The sequence below is a fragment of the Pantherophis guttatus genome, chromosome 9 (assembly GCF_059756535.1).
Source record: "Pantherophis guttatus breed Tessera chromosome 9, ASM5975653v1, whole genome shotgun sequence".
Classification (NCBI taxonomy): domain Eukaryota; kingdom Metazoa; phylum Chordata; class Lepidosauria; order Squamata; family Colubridae; genus Pantherophis; species Pantherophis guttatus.
In genome coordinates this window covers 16,148,508-16,163,991 of record NC_142071.1, presented here as the reverse complement: position 1 = coordinate 16,163,991, position 15,484 = coordinate 16,148,508, and the positions used below count along the sequence as shown (strand labels likewise).

General features: G+C 39.4%; 1 protein-coding gene across 23 annotated transcripts in view; it reads right to left on the bottom strand.

Annotated features, from left to right (window-relative positions):
* CAMK2B (calcium/calmodulin dependent protein kinase II beta) overlaps nt 1-15,484 on the bottom strand; it is a 234,194-nt gene that overhangs the window by 14,489 nt on the left and 204,221 nt on the right. For 5 of the 23 annotated variants that reach the window (XM_087876045.1, XM_087876046.1, XM_034436934.3 and 2 more), the window contains 2 exons: nt 11,381-11,425; nt 8,701-8,749 (listed from right to left, as the gene is read on the bottom strand). In XM_087876045.1, coding sequence (XP_087732171.1) covers nt 8,701-8,749; nt 11,381-11,425 — 94 coding nt within the window. Of the gene's footprint in view, nt 1-263; nt 399-1,502; nt 1,632-2,175; nt 2,281-4,193; nt 4,320-5,146; nt 5,267-8,700; nt 8,750-11,380; nt 11,426-15,484 lie in introns of all 23 variants that reach the window. The other 18 variants (XM_087876043.1, XM_087876044.1, XM_034436936.3 and 15 more) reach the window with 6 other exon arrangements.

Here is a 15,484-nt window from a genome sequence, read left to right as displayed (position 1 = left end):
CGCCAAGACCACTTTTGCACAAGCCATCTGCATACACTACAGTCTGCACAATCCAGTTCTCTCATGCACATGCATCCCACCTTCTTAGCTTGCATTTAGAGCAACCTAGTGAAGATTTAACCATTCAGGCAAAGGCACATGGCAATAAGCGTTAGGCTGTTATTTCACACCTACAGTGTCAGAAGAACTGAATGTTCTTTCAAGTCAGAATAGATCAAGCAGGGCTCAGCTGTTGACTATCAGAGACCACTTGCGCTACTTACGATCTGAAGGAAGAGGACTAGCAATGGGTGGAAATGGGAAAAACTGGGTGGCAGCAGGCTGTGACCCTTCAGCTTCTGGGGCTCCAGAGCCCCTTTTCACCATGCTTAGGACATCAGACAACTTGGAGGCTGGCGCTAGACAGATGTAAGAAGGCATGGAGGTAATCATAAAATAAACAAATTAAAACAGATCAAGGATGTGGGGAAAGGAGTCCTCAAAATGGTATGTGGATTATTTATTCCGGCTCAGGTAGGCAGGTCTTAACCTGACTGTTCCCTTATTTTATGAAAAAAATATCTGTCCGTGTAACAATCCTACTTCACAACCTAACCTGGTTTCTTATAGGCTTCCAAGTGCAATTCAAGGTGCTGGTTATCATTTTTGTTATTGTGGCACCTGATCTCTCTCTGCCCTTCTCTCAAAAGTATGGCTAGCCCTGACCCAGTTGGTCTTCAGAAAGGCAATAAAACGTGGGTTCTTTTTCTTAGGCTTTGGGGTTGGGATGATTGAAGCTTCCTTTTTGGAGAGACACGTGAATATGAGTTTCTGGTTGCCTGTTTGTGTTTTAACTGATGTTCATCATTATCTATTGCATGCTTCCCACAGTTGCAATGTTTAACCCATTCCATGAATGAATAAACAAGGAAGCCCAACTTAAAATTTTTCCTTATCTCTGATTCTGTATTAGAATTAGAAAGAACTCTGGCTGAAACATAGTTGACCTATTTCACAAGATAAATTACTAATTCTGAGAACCAGCTGGAAACCTGTCTCTTCCTTCTGATTTATTAGAGCATCTTCAGCACAAATTAGTTTACCAGGTACAAATTCTTGCTAGAGAACAGTCCCCAATGGAGCAGCTTTCTACTTCTTTGAAAGCATTTCAGCCCTGATCAATGTGTTATTCCCTTCACCTTCCCTTTCAGTTTTTGAGTTGCCATCATGTTTGTTCTAAAGCAATCTGACCTTGCTGAAAACCTCCAGAAGCTAGAGACTACCCACAGTTTTCAGGGAAACCTCTGGAATAAGAGTTTTGCAAGATTAGAATCGTGCTGCTTGTGTGGGACTAGGGACAAGCTCAGCTACATCAAAGACAAGTCATAGAAAATCAACAATAATCTCTTAAAGGGGAGATCAATGGGAAGCCAAGTTCCCGTGTTTAAAAAAAGACCCACAAAGGGCTCATGTCAGTTGCAGGAATTGTAATAGAGAAATCCCAGGGACATTCCACTACTTACACGAGGGAGACAGAGAATTGGTGACAATAGAAGGTGGTCCAGAAAGGGGGCTGGAGGTCTTTGACTCTTCACTTTCGGGGGGCGCAGAGCCCCTTTTCATCATGCCTAACACATCACAGAGTTTGGCAGCTGCGATGGCAGTAGATGAGAAAAGGAAGGGAAAATTGAGAAAACAAAACAAATGGCGCAACCAGAAGAACAGAAAGGGAGGGAAATCCCTTTGTAGCGGCAGAATGTTGAAGAGAATAACCACTCTTGTGCAACTGCACGAGGGAAATTACTCCTCTTTAAGCACAAGAACTTTATTTAGAAGAAAGGAAGGTGGAAAGCCGGAGGTCTAGCACAACTCGGTGCAGCCAATTCATCATGGAACAACTCGCCATGGCCAATTTGCCGCAGTACAATTTGCCGTGGAACAAGAATTACACTAATATTGAAGAAATGATGGAATATAATCATTAAAGAAACGATGGCAAAGGAGGGACAACATTAAATTGAATTGTTGAATTGTTCCATGGTGAATTGTTCCACAGCGAGTTGGCATGGGGAGTTGTCCTGTGACGAACTGGCCATGGTGAGTTGGCTGTGGCAAGTTGCCCATTCTGAAAGCCAGAGGGATTCAGCAAATTTGTGACATGCCACTTTAGAGGCAAGAGATACCCCTGCTACTTACACTGCAGAGGAAGAGGATTAGCAACACCCGTGGATGGATTAGGCAGGGTAATGGAAGGCTTTGGGTCTTCAGCATCTGGGGGTCCAGGACCCCTTTTCACCATGCCTAAGACATCAGATGGTTTAGCAGCCAAGGTGAGATGAGGAAGAGAAAGATGAAGAAACAAATAAAATATAAAAAAAGCACAGAGATGGGAAAAGTAAAATAAGAGGACAGATTAAAGAAAGCATTCCACTGAAGGGAAGGATGTTTCTCAAACGATTAAGAAGCAAGTGGCTTGCATCAATATCCTCCTATGTTTGCATGTTTAAGGCATTAATCAGAGGCTAAATTGTACAAAATGATTGCTGATTAGTTAGGGGCGCACAAGCCTTCTGTTCATTTGGCCCGCAAAAGTGATTGCATATGTTTTTTTTGTGAATTAGCATCTAGGTGCAGTCCTGAATTCTGAGTGGAAGACTTTTTTGCCCCAAGAATTACATGAATTGCATAATAAACACGGAACAAAATCTGATGAGGTTCCTAGCATGTGCACATAAATTTATATCAAGCCAACACATCAATCCTTTCAGTGCACTTTACTGATTGAGTATTCCAACATTGAAGGGATGTTCTCCCATAAAAAGCAAGAAAAGCTAGTTCTGTAGAGCAGTTCCTACTTGGCTGTAATCAGAAATCTACTTACATTGGAGAGGAATGGGACTTGCAACAATAGAAGGTGAGAAGGGCAAAGTGAGAGAAATATTTGGTTTTTCTGCTTCAGAGCACTCTATTTTACCTGGCCTCGTACCTTAGAGAACTAGGCAGCTGGGACGAAAAAATAGAAATAGGGAAGACAAGAAAATCTCTAAAATGTTGAGTTGAAAAATATTAGAGAACTGCATTAGGACAAGAACAATAATAGTATAACAGAAGGGACCTTGGAGGTCCAACCCCCTGCTCAAACAGGAGATGATATACCATTCCGGACAAATGGTTGTCCAATCTCTTCTTAAAAAGCTCCAATGATGGAGCATTGAGAACTTCTGGAGGCAAGCCATTCCACTGTTTAATTGTTCGCACTGTCAGGGAATTTCTTAGTTCTCGTTTGGATCTCTCTTTGATATGTTTCCACCCATTGTTTTTATTAAATTTGATAAAATAAAATAAATAAATTGTTTCTTATCCGGCACTCAGGTACTTTGAAGAATAGGGTTGGTTCCATCCGGATTTCAGCAGGTTCTGACCAGTTCTGGAGAACCAGTAGCGGAAATGTTGAGCAATTCAGAGAATCGGTAGTAAAAATTCTGACTGGCCCTGCCTCCATCTATTCTCTGCCTCCCAAGTCCCAGCTGATCGGGAGGAAATGGGGATTTTGCAGTAACCTTCCCCTGGAGTGGGATGGGAATGGGGATTTTACAGTATCCTTCTCCTGCCACGCCCACCAAGCCATACCCACAGAACCGGTAGTAAAAATTTTTGAAACCCACCACTGGTCCCATCCTATCTGTGGCAGCCCCTTAAATACTGGAAGACTCCTATCAAGTCATCCTTAGTCCTACTCTTCATTAAAGCAGACATACCCAGTTCTTGCATACAACATTCATTGTATGTTTTATATATGTTTGGGATCCTTTTCACATGCTCTACAATTCTCTATCTTTGTGGAAATCCAGAACTTCACCCTGTTGTTATTATTTTGAATTATTTCTTATTCCATCTCTACAATTACAAGAATTTTCCATATTCGGGACTAATTATTTTAATTTGTTGCATTAATTCCTGCTGAGATTAAAAAATGTTAATCACACTGTAGACCTTTTGATTTAGTATAATTTGACATTATTACTTTGCAGGACTTTCAAATGGATCATACAATCTTTGCTAATGAAATCCAAGCCAAGAATGCATTCATTATATTTCATTAAAGCAATGTAAGACCTGGTTTAATACCAAGCCACAAATGCTTTCTAGCAACACTCTTTTTCAGCTACATAGCCGTTGAATTCTGCACATCCTAGCACTCACACACTACTTACACTGGGGAGGGAGAGGGCTTGCAATAGCTGGTAATATGCAGGGTGAAGAATTTGTTGGGTCTTCAGCCACAGGGGTAGTACCTGATCCCTTTTTCACCAGGCCTAATACATCAGAGAGCTTGGAGGCTGAGACAGGACAAATGAGAAAGGCAGGGAGGGAGAGAGAGAGGGAAGGAAAGAGAGAAGATAAAGGAAGGACAACGAAAAGTAACAGTGAGGTAGAAAAAAAAATCTGAAAAGATGACTCAAAGATGCCAAGAATCCTTTAACCAATGCACCAAGTATGTTTTATCTATTTAGTTATGGCTTTCTAAATCAAATTTCTCCTAGCATCACTGAGGCAAATGACTTAAAGTTACATGGATATGAGTAAGGGCTAAGTTGAAAGAATTTTGTCTAAGTTCAACTACTACCATACTTATTCCCGCATTGCGGATGTCTTTTTTTTTTTTTTTTTGTAATCATTCTTCTATATGGCTGAGCCTACAAGAGGCCTAGGGATTTGGATTTCTACCAAGTTTGCAAGCAAGATTAGGGGACCCAGCTTCTATGTTTTTTGTTAAAATAATTACAGGCAATGTGAAGCTGTAGCCATGATTTGAGGCCCAGACAGAACTGAAGATTAATTGGCAAAATCATTACTCAATCTAGCCACAGTTCAAATATGAAGGTCCATCCAGAGTGGATGTTATCAAACTCTGGCACATCAAAGAGGAAGAGATGAAAGAATTAAAGGTTCAAATAGGTTCATTCAGATAACAGGAAAACCAGGCTTGTTGCCATAGCTGAATGAAATCCATGGCTTAAGGCTTATAATTAGGAGTCTTCAATGGAAGGTGGAACAGGGGATCATTTTATTGTAAGCTGCCCAGAGTTGCTTAAAATCGGCAGCCCTATAAATTTTCCAAATAGACAAATAACAGATAAACCAACATTGGGGCCTTGCAACTTACAAGCAGCCGTGATTGCAGCAGCAGCAGATGAGATGACAGATGTCTGCAGGCTGGAAGGAAGTTCAGGGGCAGATCCTGAATTCACGTGACTTTTTACAAGCTCATTATCAGTGCTTTTAACTGGGGAGAATGTGAAAGAGTAGAAAAAGAAACAGAAACACCATAAAGACAGAAAGGAAAAAAAATCCAAAGAACAGCGACACCTTTGGTGGAAGGAAAAAAACAAAATAGGAGACACAGAATGGGAAAGTAAAATGTATTTTAATAGAAAAAAAAAAGAATAGGGAAATGGAATTAAGATACACAGACACATAGAGGCAACATACTTTCAAGTATGACAAGCAGGAAGGTTTGATTACATTCATGTCCTGCCTGGGTAGGGACTTTTTAACAAGGTTATCTGTAGTGGTTGAAAATTCAATTCTTCCCAGTGGGCTTCACCCCTTTAGTCCTAATAGACAACTTTCCTTCTCCTTGGAAACAGGCAATAAAGCATAAAATGGCCTTCAATGGACTTTCCCCATTGTTTTTAATATCCCAAGGCTACAATCAAGCCAAGCAACTGGTTACCAGAAGAATAAGAGACATGGAGTCCCATCTAGAACTTAACAGGATATCTCTCTACAGAAGATATCAGATTAAATAGGGTGTGTGGGAACCAGCAAGGTATCCGAAAGACCTGAGTTTTTCTAAGAGTAGAACAGCATCTTTTACAGCCAGACTTAATATCCTCCCCTCAGCACTCCTGCAGGGCAGGAATGATAAAACCACAATAGCTGAGTGAATATGTACAAGTGGCGATGGGGAAATTGAAGATATTTCACATGTCCTATTGCACTGCAAGTTCTACAGGGACATCAGATCAATGTATGTTCTCCTTCTAGTAGAGAGATTTCTAGGGAGATCAGGTAACTTCTACGTGAACCATCTCCTCCAGGATTCAAATCCAGCCACCACTTGTGCAGTAGCAAAATTTTGTGCTGCTGCAATGATAATAAGGAAAAAAATATCTAAAGAACTAAATATCTTTATTCATATTAATACTTTGCTAAATTATTTTCCAATAATTTCTAGATAATGTTTAACTTTTGTGCTGGTCTGTGACTTTAATAAAGATTGATTCTGATTCTTTATAAGGTATCTGAGCAGCAACATAAGATATAGTTAGACTCAGCTTAGCTCTTCTTAGGTTCTAAACTCATTTCTCTTGATCACATTGATGTGGGACCATCATTTAAGCATCAGGGCATGGCCTATTTCATAACTCTACCCTGGCACTGATCATTTGAACAATCTATGGAGAAAGTGAACGATACAAAAAGGTGCACATTCTTTATGAAACCACAGAGATTTGAGACAAGACTTGTATCATGTAGTCTTCACTCCTCATTTGTGAAAGGTTACATGAGGCGAAGAGATATGACAAAGCTTTCCCCGAGGGTGGTCCTTCTGAGTTCTCCTATTACCTCTTGGGCTTTAGAATGTCTCCTCTGCCTTTTGCTTGATAGCACTAGAAGCCACATGTCTAGACATGCACCCACGTTTTTCTCTTGGAAATGCAAGCTGAGTCTTAAGTAAGTCTTGTAGAAAACACAAGCCCAATCTAGCATACATGTAGACCATGCACACACATGCCATCCATTACAGTAGAACTACGTTACACAAATTAACCCTCATTAGTCAAGGACCAAAATTTGACCCCAATACTGTAGCAGGAATCCACCCTCTCCTGCAATTGATCTAGAGCTCTGCTTTACTAAATATAAAAGATTATGCTTCAAAACAGAAGTTACGATATTTGGTGGAAAAGGCATATACAGGAAGTACAGCTACATGTTGGACAGAAGACAAAGCTTAAGGTTACTCTGAAAGAGTGCTACCTCTCCTGGTTTGTATGTGTGTGTGTATGTGTATATAGGTCTTGAACCCAAACAATATAAATCCAACCTTTCTTCCTTTCTCTTTCAACATAAGGTTATCTATAGAGCTGTGGTGGCACACCGGTTAGAATGCAGGGCTAACTCACTGCTCACTCCAGGAGTTCGATTCTGAGCAACTCAAGGTTGACTCAGCCTTCCATCCTTTTGAGTTGAGCAAAATGAGGACTCAGATTGTTGGGGGCAATATGCTGACTCTGTAAATTGCTTAGAGGGGGCTGTAAAGCATTATGAAGTGGTATATAAGTCTATGTGCTATTGCTATAGTGTCAAAAACCTTTGCACTGGTTGACTTGTGCACCATTCTTCCCGTTCCTGGACCAGAAGGCCTTGCTCACAGTGATTCACATCCTAGTCACCTCCTGTTTGGATTTCAGTAACATACTCTTCATGAATGCCTTTGAAGAACATTTGGAAACTGCACCATGTCCAGAATGCAGCAATGTGGGCAGTTTTTGATGTTTCCCATACATTCATATAACACCACTACTCTGTGAGCTGCACTGTATCCCAGTAGGCTTCTGGATGCAACTGAAGGTAATCGTTATCACTTATAAAACTCCTGCACAACATAGGACTGAACTATTTACAAGACTGCTTATGTCCCATCATCTCTGCTCATCCCACTATATCTAGCAGGGAGTGTTCTATGTCCCCTCTGTCATACAATGTCATCTTGTTGGACCTTCATGGCACTTGTCCTGTAGATCCTGTGGGAAATGCTGGTGGCATCATGATTGGAGGGGGAATCACAATATTCAGGTTGTTTTGATGGAGCAAAATATACAGTATCTTAAACATCACAAAAGCTTCATATTACTTTCTGATCTTCCTCTAGTAGGGCAAAACTGACTCATTCTATCTTGCTTATCAATTTCTTTAAATGTGTTATTCAAAAAGAGATGTGGTAAACATGGGTTAGGTTAAGTAGGGTTTTGAGCCTAGATTGAATTACCACTTAAAGAAAACACCAGTAATTATGGCAGATACAGATTTCACAAAGGTGACATTTCTCAAGTATCCTTGAAGATTGATTTGTCATCACCAAGTGTCAACAGCCTGCAAGCACTGGAGTACAACACCTTCATAATAAGCCAGGATTCATCAAACAAGTGAGAACATGCACATCTGTTTTCCATTTGCCCACAAAGAGCCTTGGTAGTACAGTGGTCTAGGCACCCTGTTATTAAGCTGGTTATTAAGACCAGTTGCCTGCAATTACTGCAGGTTCGAATCTCGCCAAGGCTCAAGGTTGACTCAGCCTTCCATCCTTTCTAAGGTAGGTAAATTGAGGACCCAGTTGTGGGGGCAATAAACTGACTTTGTATAAATATACAAAAGAATGAAGGCTATTGCTTAGCACATTGTAAGCCTCCCTGAGTCTCCGGAGAAGGACGGCATATAAATCAAAAAAAATTTTTTTTAAAAAAAAACTTCCTTTCTAGCTATGGTCTAAAACAGAGTCTGCATTTATCAATTTCTACTATGTAAACTGCTACGGCTTCCAATATTCCATTTATAGTCAAGCGCACAGACAATCAGGAGTATGCAAGCGGAATAACTAACTCTCCAGATGTCAAGCCTTTGACCCCTGGGCCAACTCCTTAATTCTGTTACCTTTCGTGTCTTCATCCTCTATGGTGGTGTTTGTGCTGTCGGATGATTCCTGTGGAGACAAATAGGAGTAGGAGAAAAAGAAAACAGAAGGTTAGCAGCTCTGGCCACAAAAAGATGTTTGAGGAGATGATGAGCATGTACAACTTGAACTTGAGACCAGAGAATCTGGATAAATCAGAAAAGAAACTGTGGGATACTCAAAACTCTCCTTTTTCAAATAACAATAAATCGGCATATTAATCAATATAGAAGTATCTGCCCCAAAAAACTAGGGAGATGGTTCACCAAGTATACCAACTTAAAAAACAGAATTGTAGTTGGCTTGGTTTTTCTTGCTTCTTAAGGAAGAAAGAACTCAAATCTCATCTTTAGTAAGATTGATAAAGACTTCTCATGCAGAATTGAACTGGAAATTCCATTTTTAATGTTGCAGTGTGAATCAACAAGGAAAAAATGCACAACTGGCATTTGCTTCTACATATGGGTGAACCTTGAGATAATTATGTCTCCCAGTAGTTGAGCCAAACCCTATTTACTACTGGAGTATCTGTCATAACATAAACTTAGTCTTGTTTGCAGAATTATGGTCCGGCTCATAACTATAAGAATGTTCTCATTTCTCATAAGCATTTCATCAAAGAATGTTATTCTAGAATTAAGACTTGTCAGATTGTGGCAGCTCAGCTTCAGCAACTAAGATGTGGGGACTTCAACTCCCAGAATTTCCCAGTCAGCTATGCTAAAGTTGTGGAGAAACACTGATTTACAGCATGATATTCTTTGAGGTGTGGAGCTGGTCTGGGGATAGATATTACTACTCTTCCTAAAAGTAAAGCTTATTTGGAAATAAATGCCATTGATTAGATTAAGGGGCCTGCACAGAATAGAATCTTATCCCTCACATACTATTAAGATTAATTCAAAAATTCAAAATTCCAAACAGAATGATTAGTTTTTTAAGAATCATGTAACTTTTATAAAAATGTATATTAATTAATATTAATTAATAAATCAATAATTTCCCCCTTCTGTTCAATTATGTTTGATTCTTGGAGATTGCCTGGAGTCCCTGCAGTTTTGCTGGGGGAAGCAAATGCAATAAAAGCAGCAAATGTGATATTCTCACAAGTTCTTTTGAACATAAACCACCTATCTCATTTGTCAAAAACAGAGTAGATTTAACATTATGATAATATTTTATAACAGTTCAGTTTGCTGTGACACCTTAAAGAAAATGGTTGCTCTCCCTCATGACGAAAAAGCTATGTTTCTAACAGGAGAGGATTTTCCTCTCCAAACATTTGCAACAGAAAAGAATATATTCTAGAAATAATTGTAAATATGAACAGAAGACCTTAGTAGCCTCCATTTATTGCCCAGTTGGAAGAAAGTCAAAGCCCCACATTCAACATAATCTCCCCAGATTCTTCATCCCAATGTAATCTGATATAGGGGTACCAGTCCCCAGACTTATTTTACTTCCTCTAAAAAAACAAGCTGTATAATTAGAAAAACATTATCCTTTTTTCCCTTAAAATTCATCTAAACCAGGAAATATTCTGTCCAGAAGAAAAGATAAATAAATGGGGAGGTTGGTACTAACATGGTTTCCTTGACCAACCTCTATCAGATTTAACCTTTAAAAAACAAAAAACAAACCAGCCAACAACCCACAAAAAAAATTCCAACTGGTTCTCTTCTTAAAGCTGTGTCAGATGCACTGAGTGAATGGGCTTGAAGAGATAGCATAAACATGGTAAAAAATTAAAGCCCCTGCAGCGAAGAATGGGTTAAGAAAATGCAGGTCTGGGTGGAAGTGAAGGCTGGGACCGATAATGAATGATAGTGACATGGAGCAACTATGCTGATCCTCACACCATCCAGCCTCTTGGGATGTCTCTCTTTGGTCTGCCTGGCTGCATTCTTTCACTTGAGCATGAAGGAGTTCTGGGGTCAGAGTTGAGGCTTTCTTTCCCATCCTATCCCCCAGCACAAAAATGCTCAGTTGAGACTTTTAGGAGTATAGTTGGGATTACGAGAGTCTCCACACAAATTAAGAATTTGAGATGGGGAAGGTTGCCTCCCCCATCTAGAGTTCTCAATTTGTGCGGAGACTGCAGTAACCCAAACTAGCAGGCTCAACACATCTAGGACCAGAACAGGAGAAAACAGGTTTGAAGGACAATCCCATCCTCCAGAAGATCTAGTTCCAGGTGACAAGCGACTATCAACTTCTTCCCCTCAATTCCATCTGTTCTGTCTGGACCACTTTCATTAGCCTCATTGTAAGCCTAAAAGACCTGGAACAAAATGTAGGGAACATACCACCAGCAAGGGAGTCATGGAAATTCTTCACCTTTCTCCCCAAATAGTGGAAAGTCTAATATTTGCGATTCTTCAAGCAGGCCAGACCTTTCAAAAACAGTGCTGCAGTTGTAATTTCGTGCTTTCTATAACACCTCAAAAGGCAACTCTCTTCCCCCACCCTTAATTAGGCCAGTGGATTAGGGTCTAGGTTGCAGGATTTCGGGTATACGGAAAAAGGCACAACAAGAGCCTACGGTCTGTCCCCAGAGGTGAAATTACACAGCAATGCAAGGAGCAGGGAAAAAAAAGTCAATTTTTATCCAAGATAACAAAAAGGGCAAAACTGAGGAGAAGGAAAGACAGGCAGCAGTACCTTAATGCTGTCCACTGGGTTATGGATAACGGTGGTTTGAGGTTCCTACAGAGGAAGGAAAGATGAACCAAAGAAGAACAGAACAAAGAAGAGGAAGGAATTAAAAAAATATATATAAGGAGAAGAGGCAATAATTGGAAGAGGAGATGGAGCAGAAAATGATGGTAAAAAATATGAAAAAAGGGAAAAGGAAGGGAAAAAAAGACCAAGACCCACATAAGAGCAGGGGAGGGGAACAAAATGGAAGGGAAAAAAGCAAAAGGCAATTAGTTCAGCAAAAGGCAAATGATTAACAAACAAAAAGTGGCAGAATAAATCAGGAAGAGAAGAATCAAAACTGGATTTTCCATGAATGAAACCAAAAAATCATATTTGAACCCCATGATAAAATTGCTGTGACTCCCTTGGAAATGGAGAGGGCAAGCAGAGGTATCTATGTTTAATCTGTTTGCGAGCCAAAGAAATTGCTGCAATAGGGAGCATGGTCAGGAGAACAAAGAAGAAACTTGTAGGTGGGAGCGGCAACCAACACTCCTACCTGGGCGGTTAACATCACAACGCAGGTTCCACTGAAGATGGAAGGAGGGAAAAACGTAGCAAAAGAAGAGCAGAAGGTCCTCTGAACAAATTCCTCGGACTTGTGCTATGCTCTGAATTTTTAAATTAAGAACCAATCTCTACCTCGCTCCATGGGCGCATTCCATGATGATCCTGTAGTTTGGATCTCTCACCCATAGGTTCTGGGTACACAACAGAGGGCTGAGCAAGAGGTATGGGGTATGAAAAGTCCATCCAATATAATTCTAGAGATAGCTGAGCAGAGGTTTTGCTCGCTGAGAACTTACCTTCCATAACATATGTTGTTTTACAAACCTTCAGTGCTTTTCTGACACTTTTAAGATGTACTTACCTGGAAGCAGGTAATTCTAGGGCACTAAACTAATTTGTTCAGTTGGCATGGATATGGACAAGACTTTTATGGCTTGGTGTAGGCAGGGTGGTAAAGCGAATTTGGCAGGAATAGGCAACATGTAAGAATGAGAGACCGGTCTCTTTTTTTACATGACTGTTAAAGTATCAGCTTCCCACCAGGTGGTTTAAGAGGGTAGAGCTTGGGAGAAGAAGGACCATTCCAAAGCTGAGAAACTACCAGAAAACCTGTCTGTAATGTATTTGATATGGTCTAAGAATTATCCACACATATATCTCTACTTCTTTAGTAATAGTGAATGTGCATGTGTGGCCAATGTGTGCTAAATATGCTTAAAGGTGTTGTGTGAATATAGTGGAGAAGGAGAAGAGATATATGCATGTTAATAAAGCTTTGAAGCAACTCAATAGTAAATAACGCATGCTTTGGTGCAAGATCTTCCAAATTCAATCTTTGGCATTTCCAGTTAAATAAGCACGTAGCTTGAGATGATTCTTCTTTCTTGGGAACCTTTAAAAAAATCCTGTCAATCACTATTCAGCTGCCTTCTCCAAGCTGATGCATTTCAGGCAGGCTGCGTTTGTGCTGCGTTATGTCTTAGAACAACAGCAGCTATGAAAGGAAGTGCTGAACCAAAATCTAAAGAAATGGGGCACAGTTCAGTCATTTTTAGATAATTGTGAAAGCAAGACATCTTTTTTCTACAGCTGATACCTACAATCCAGTTTGTGCAAACCTGCAAAGTATTCCAGGAAGAATATGAATTACTATAATGGCTTGTGTAGCTGGACTTAAAGGCTAGAGACCTAATTGTGTAAGCTTGGTACAGCTCAATAGTCCTTTTTATGCGAGGGGTTGGGGATCTTGAACAATGAGTTCATAAAAGGGCAGGTTTCGGTACTCACGAATTACCTATTGACACGGGCACCAGTGCTACCCATTTAAGAGGCTATTCAGAACTAGCAATAAAAGCAAAGCATCTTGACTGCCACTGAGAGGAACTGAATAAAACTATGTTTGAGGGTTGCAGATGAAAGTCAATTCCCATCTGAAGAGATTGGAACGATGGGTGGGAGTATCAGCCGGGAAGGGGAAGCGGGAGTGAATGGAAGCAAAAAAATCTTAGGTTTCACATCGCTTTTCAAGATTCAACCCTGTGTTTCTTGCCCCCACTGGCAAACTCTGAATTGATACATTCTTCACCAGCCGCTCTGTAATATTTAATATGCCACATAGGGCTCTAGCTATTGAAATCTCTGAAGGGTTGGCCTCTTGCCTTCAATAAAGCCAAGCTCTTGCTTAATAGACAATTGGAGAATTGGGTTGGGGAAAAAACCATCCATTTTGCTCAATTAAAGGCAGTTTTCAACCCTGTTTCTTTGGAAGGCAAATATTTGTTCCCCATGATTACAGAAGGAATCTGTAGTTCCTGCCACACTGAAGAAACTGATAAGCTTTTCCCAACGTATATTATCATCTAGGGTGCTTCTATGCTGGGGAAAAAACTTCCAGAGTTCTATTAAGTTTATTCTCTGGAATCTTTCCTAGCATCAACTACATAAATTGACTATAGAGAAATTTGCCATCAAATTCAATTTCTTGTTGAAAGGAAGGGCCAACAATTGACATAGCTTGGGAAATGATCACTACCCACCAATACTCTGAAAATAGCATTTATCATATAACGACAGCATTTCAAAGTGCCTCTTTTAAGCTTGTAAGAGAACCAAATAACTGGAATACATGTTTTTCATCATTAAAACCAGTTCAAAGTCTAGTTTTAAATTGAATAATGACAAAGAAAGCTGTTGAAGATAAATGGGCTGTAAACCAATATTGAATATGGGTCTCATAGAAGAAAAGAAGTAGTTTGTGCTGTAAGAAAGAAGTTCAACCTTGTTGTTTTGATCAATGATAACAGCCCATTTACTGCATTTTTAACACTCTGCTACCTTCCTAGTGTACGTATAATGTAAATATGCTCTATTCTCTTGGACAGCTCCATATACTGTTTGGATTCATATAATTTAATTTAAACCTGCTGTCTCCATCCCTTGACCTCTTTTAATACTTTTTGTACTAAAAAATTAGTGGGCAAAGAAAACCTTTCAATAAAAAAATGTCACAGTTATTTAAAGAATTATCTCATTATCTAATTTGTATCATATTCATATAAGCAAAGATAGCAGAATGCAATTACCTATAATTGCCCAATTTGTTTTCAATCTGCGTCTTTCTGAAGATTCATTAAAATCCCAGTTGTGGAATTTTATTTCCCTTCAAAAGCAACATAAATTTCAAGATATCTTCCTAGCCAGTAAAGTCAATGTAATTTTATATTAAGACTTCATGAAAAACATTATTACAAAACTGATATTTATTTGGTAGAACAGCTCTACTGTTCCTGTGTTCAAATACAGGACCTCCAAGTTATTTAAAGAATTCCATATTTGCCACCTACGTAAGGGGAACCTACTGAAAATAAAGACCAAAATAGAAATATCTTTAAGGTTTGCAAATACAGCTTCTGAGAGCTTTAAAACTTTTATAATAATTCTAATTCCTTCACCTGTTAATGCTTCATTGACTTGTTGACAGTGGAGCAAAGTGTGCAAAGTTTAAATAGTTCCTATACGTTTTACCCCAATGCCTTACTTTACAGCTTTTTCCTATATATATATACATACATATATATATATATATATTTACAATAATTACATAATAACAACCTAGAATCTGTAACTCCTATGAAAACAAATGGAGCCCTGCAGATCAATTAATGTTTGCTATGCCACACAGTTATGTCCCAGAATTATTATTCCAGGAGTTTAAAAATATGTATAATGTACATTCTTTTGCACTTTTTTACACTTGAGAGTGAGGCTTGTGGATACTTGGGATAGGCTCTCAGTGGAATAAAATGTTTAGAGAAAATTAAGAGATTTAAAATGTCTCATTTAGCACCAAATCGTAAAGTAGCCATGAAGTTATGAATATTTAAGTTTCAGTAACCAACATGACCTCTGGATTGAACATATCTGGAAAGGAGGTTTTAATACTGAGGCACTAAGTACAAATTTGCACAAAGCAGACCAGGGTGATATCCACAGATGGGATTCAGATGTTTAGAGGTGGGAAAAAATTAATTGACAACCACAGTTACTGGGTTCTAT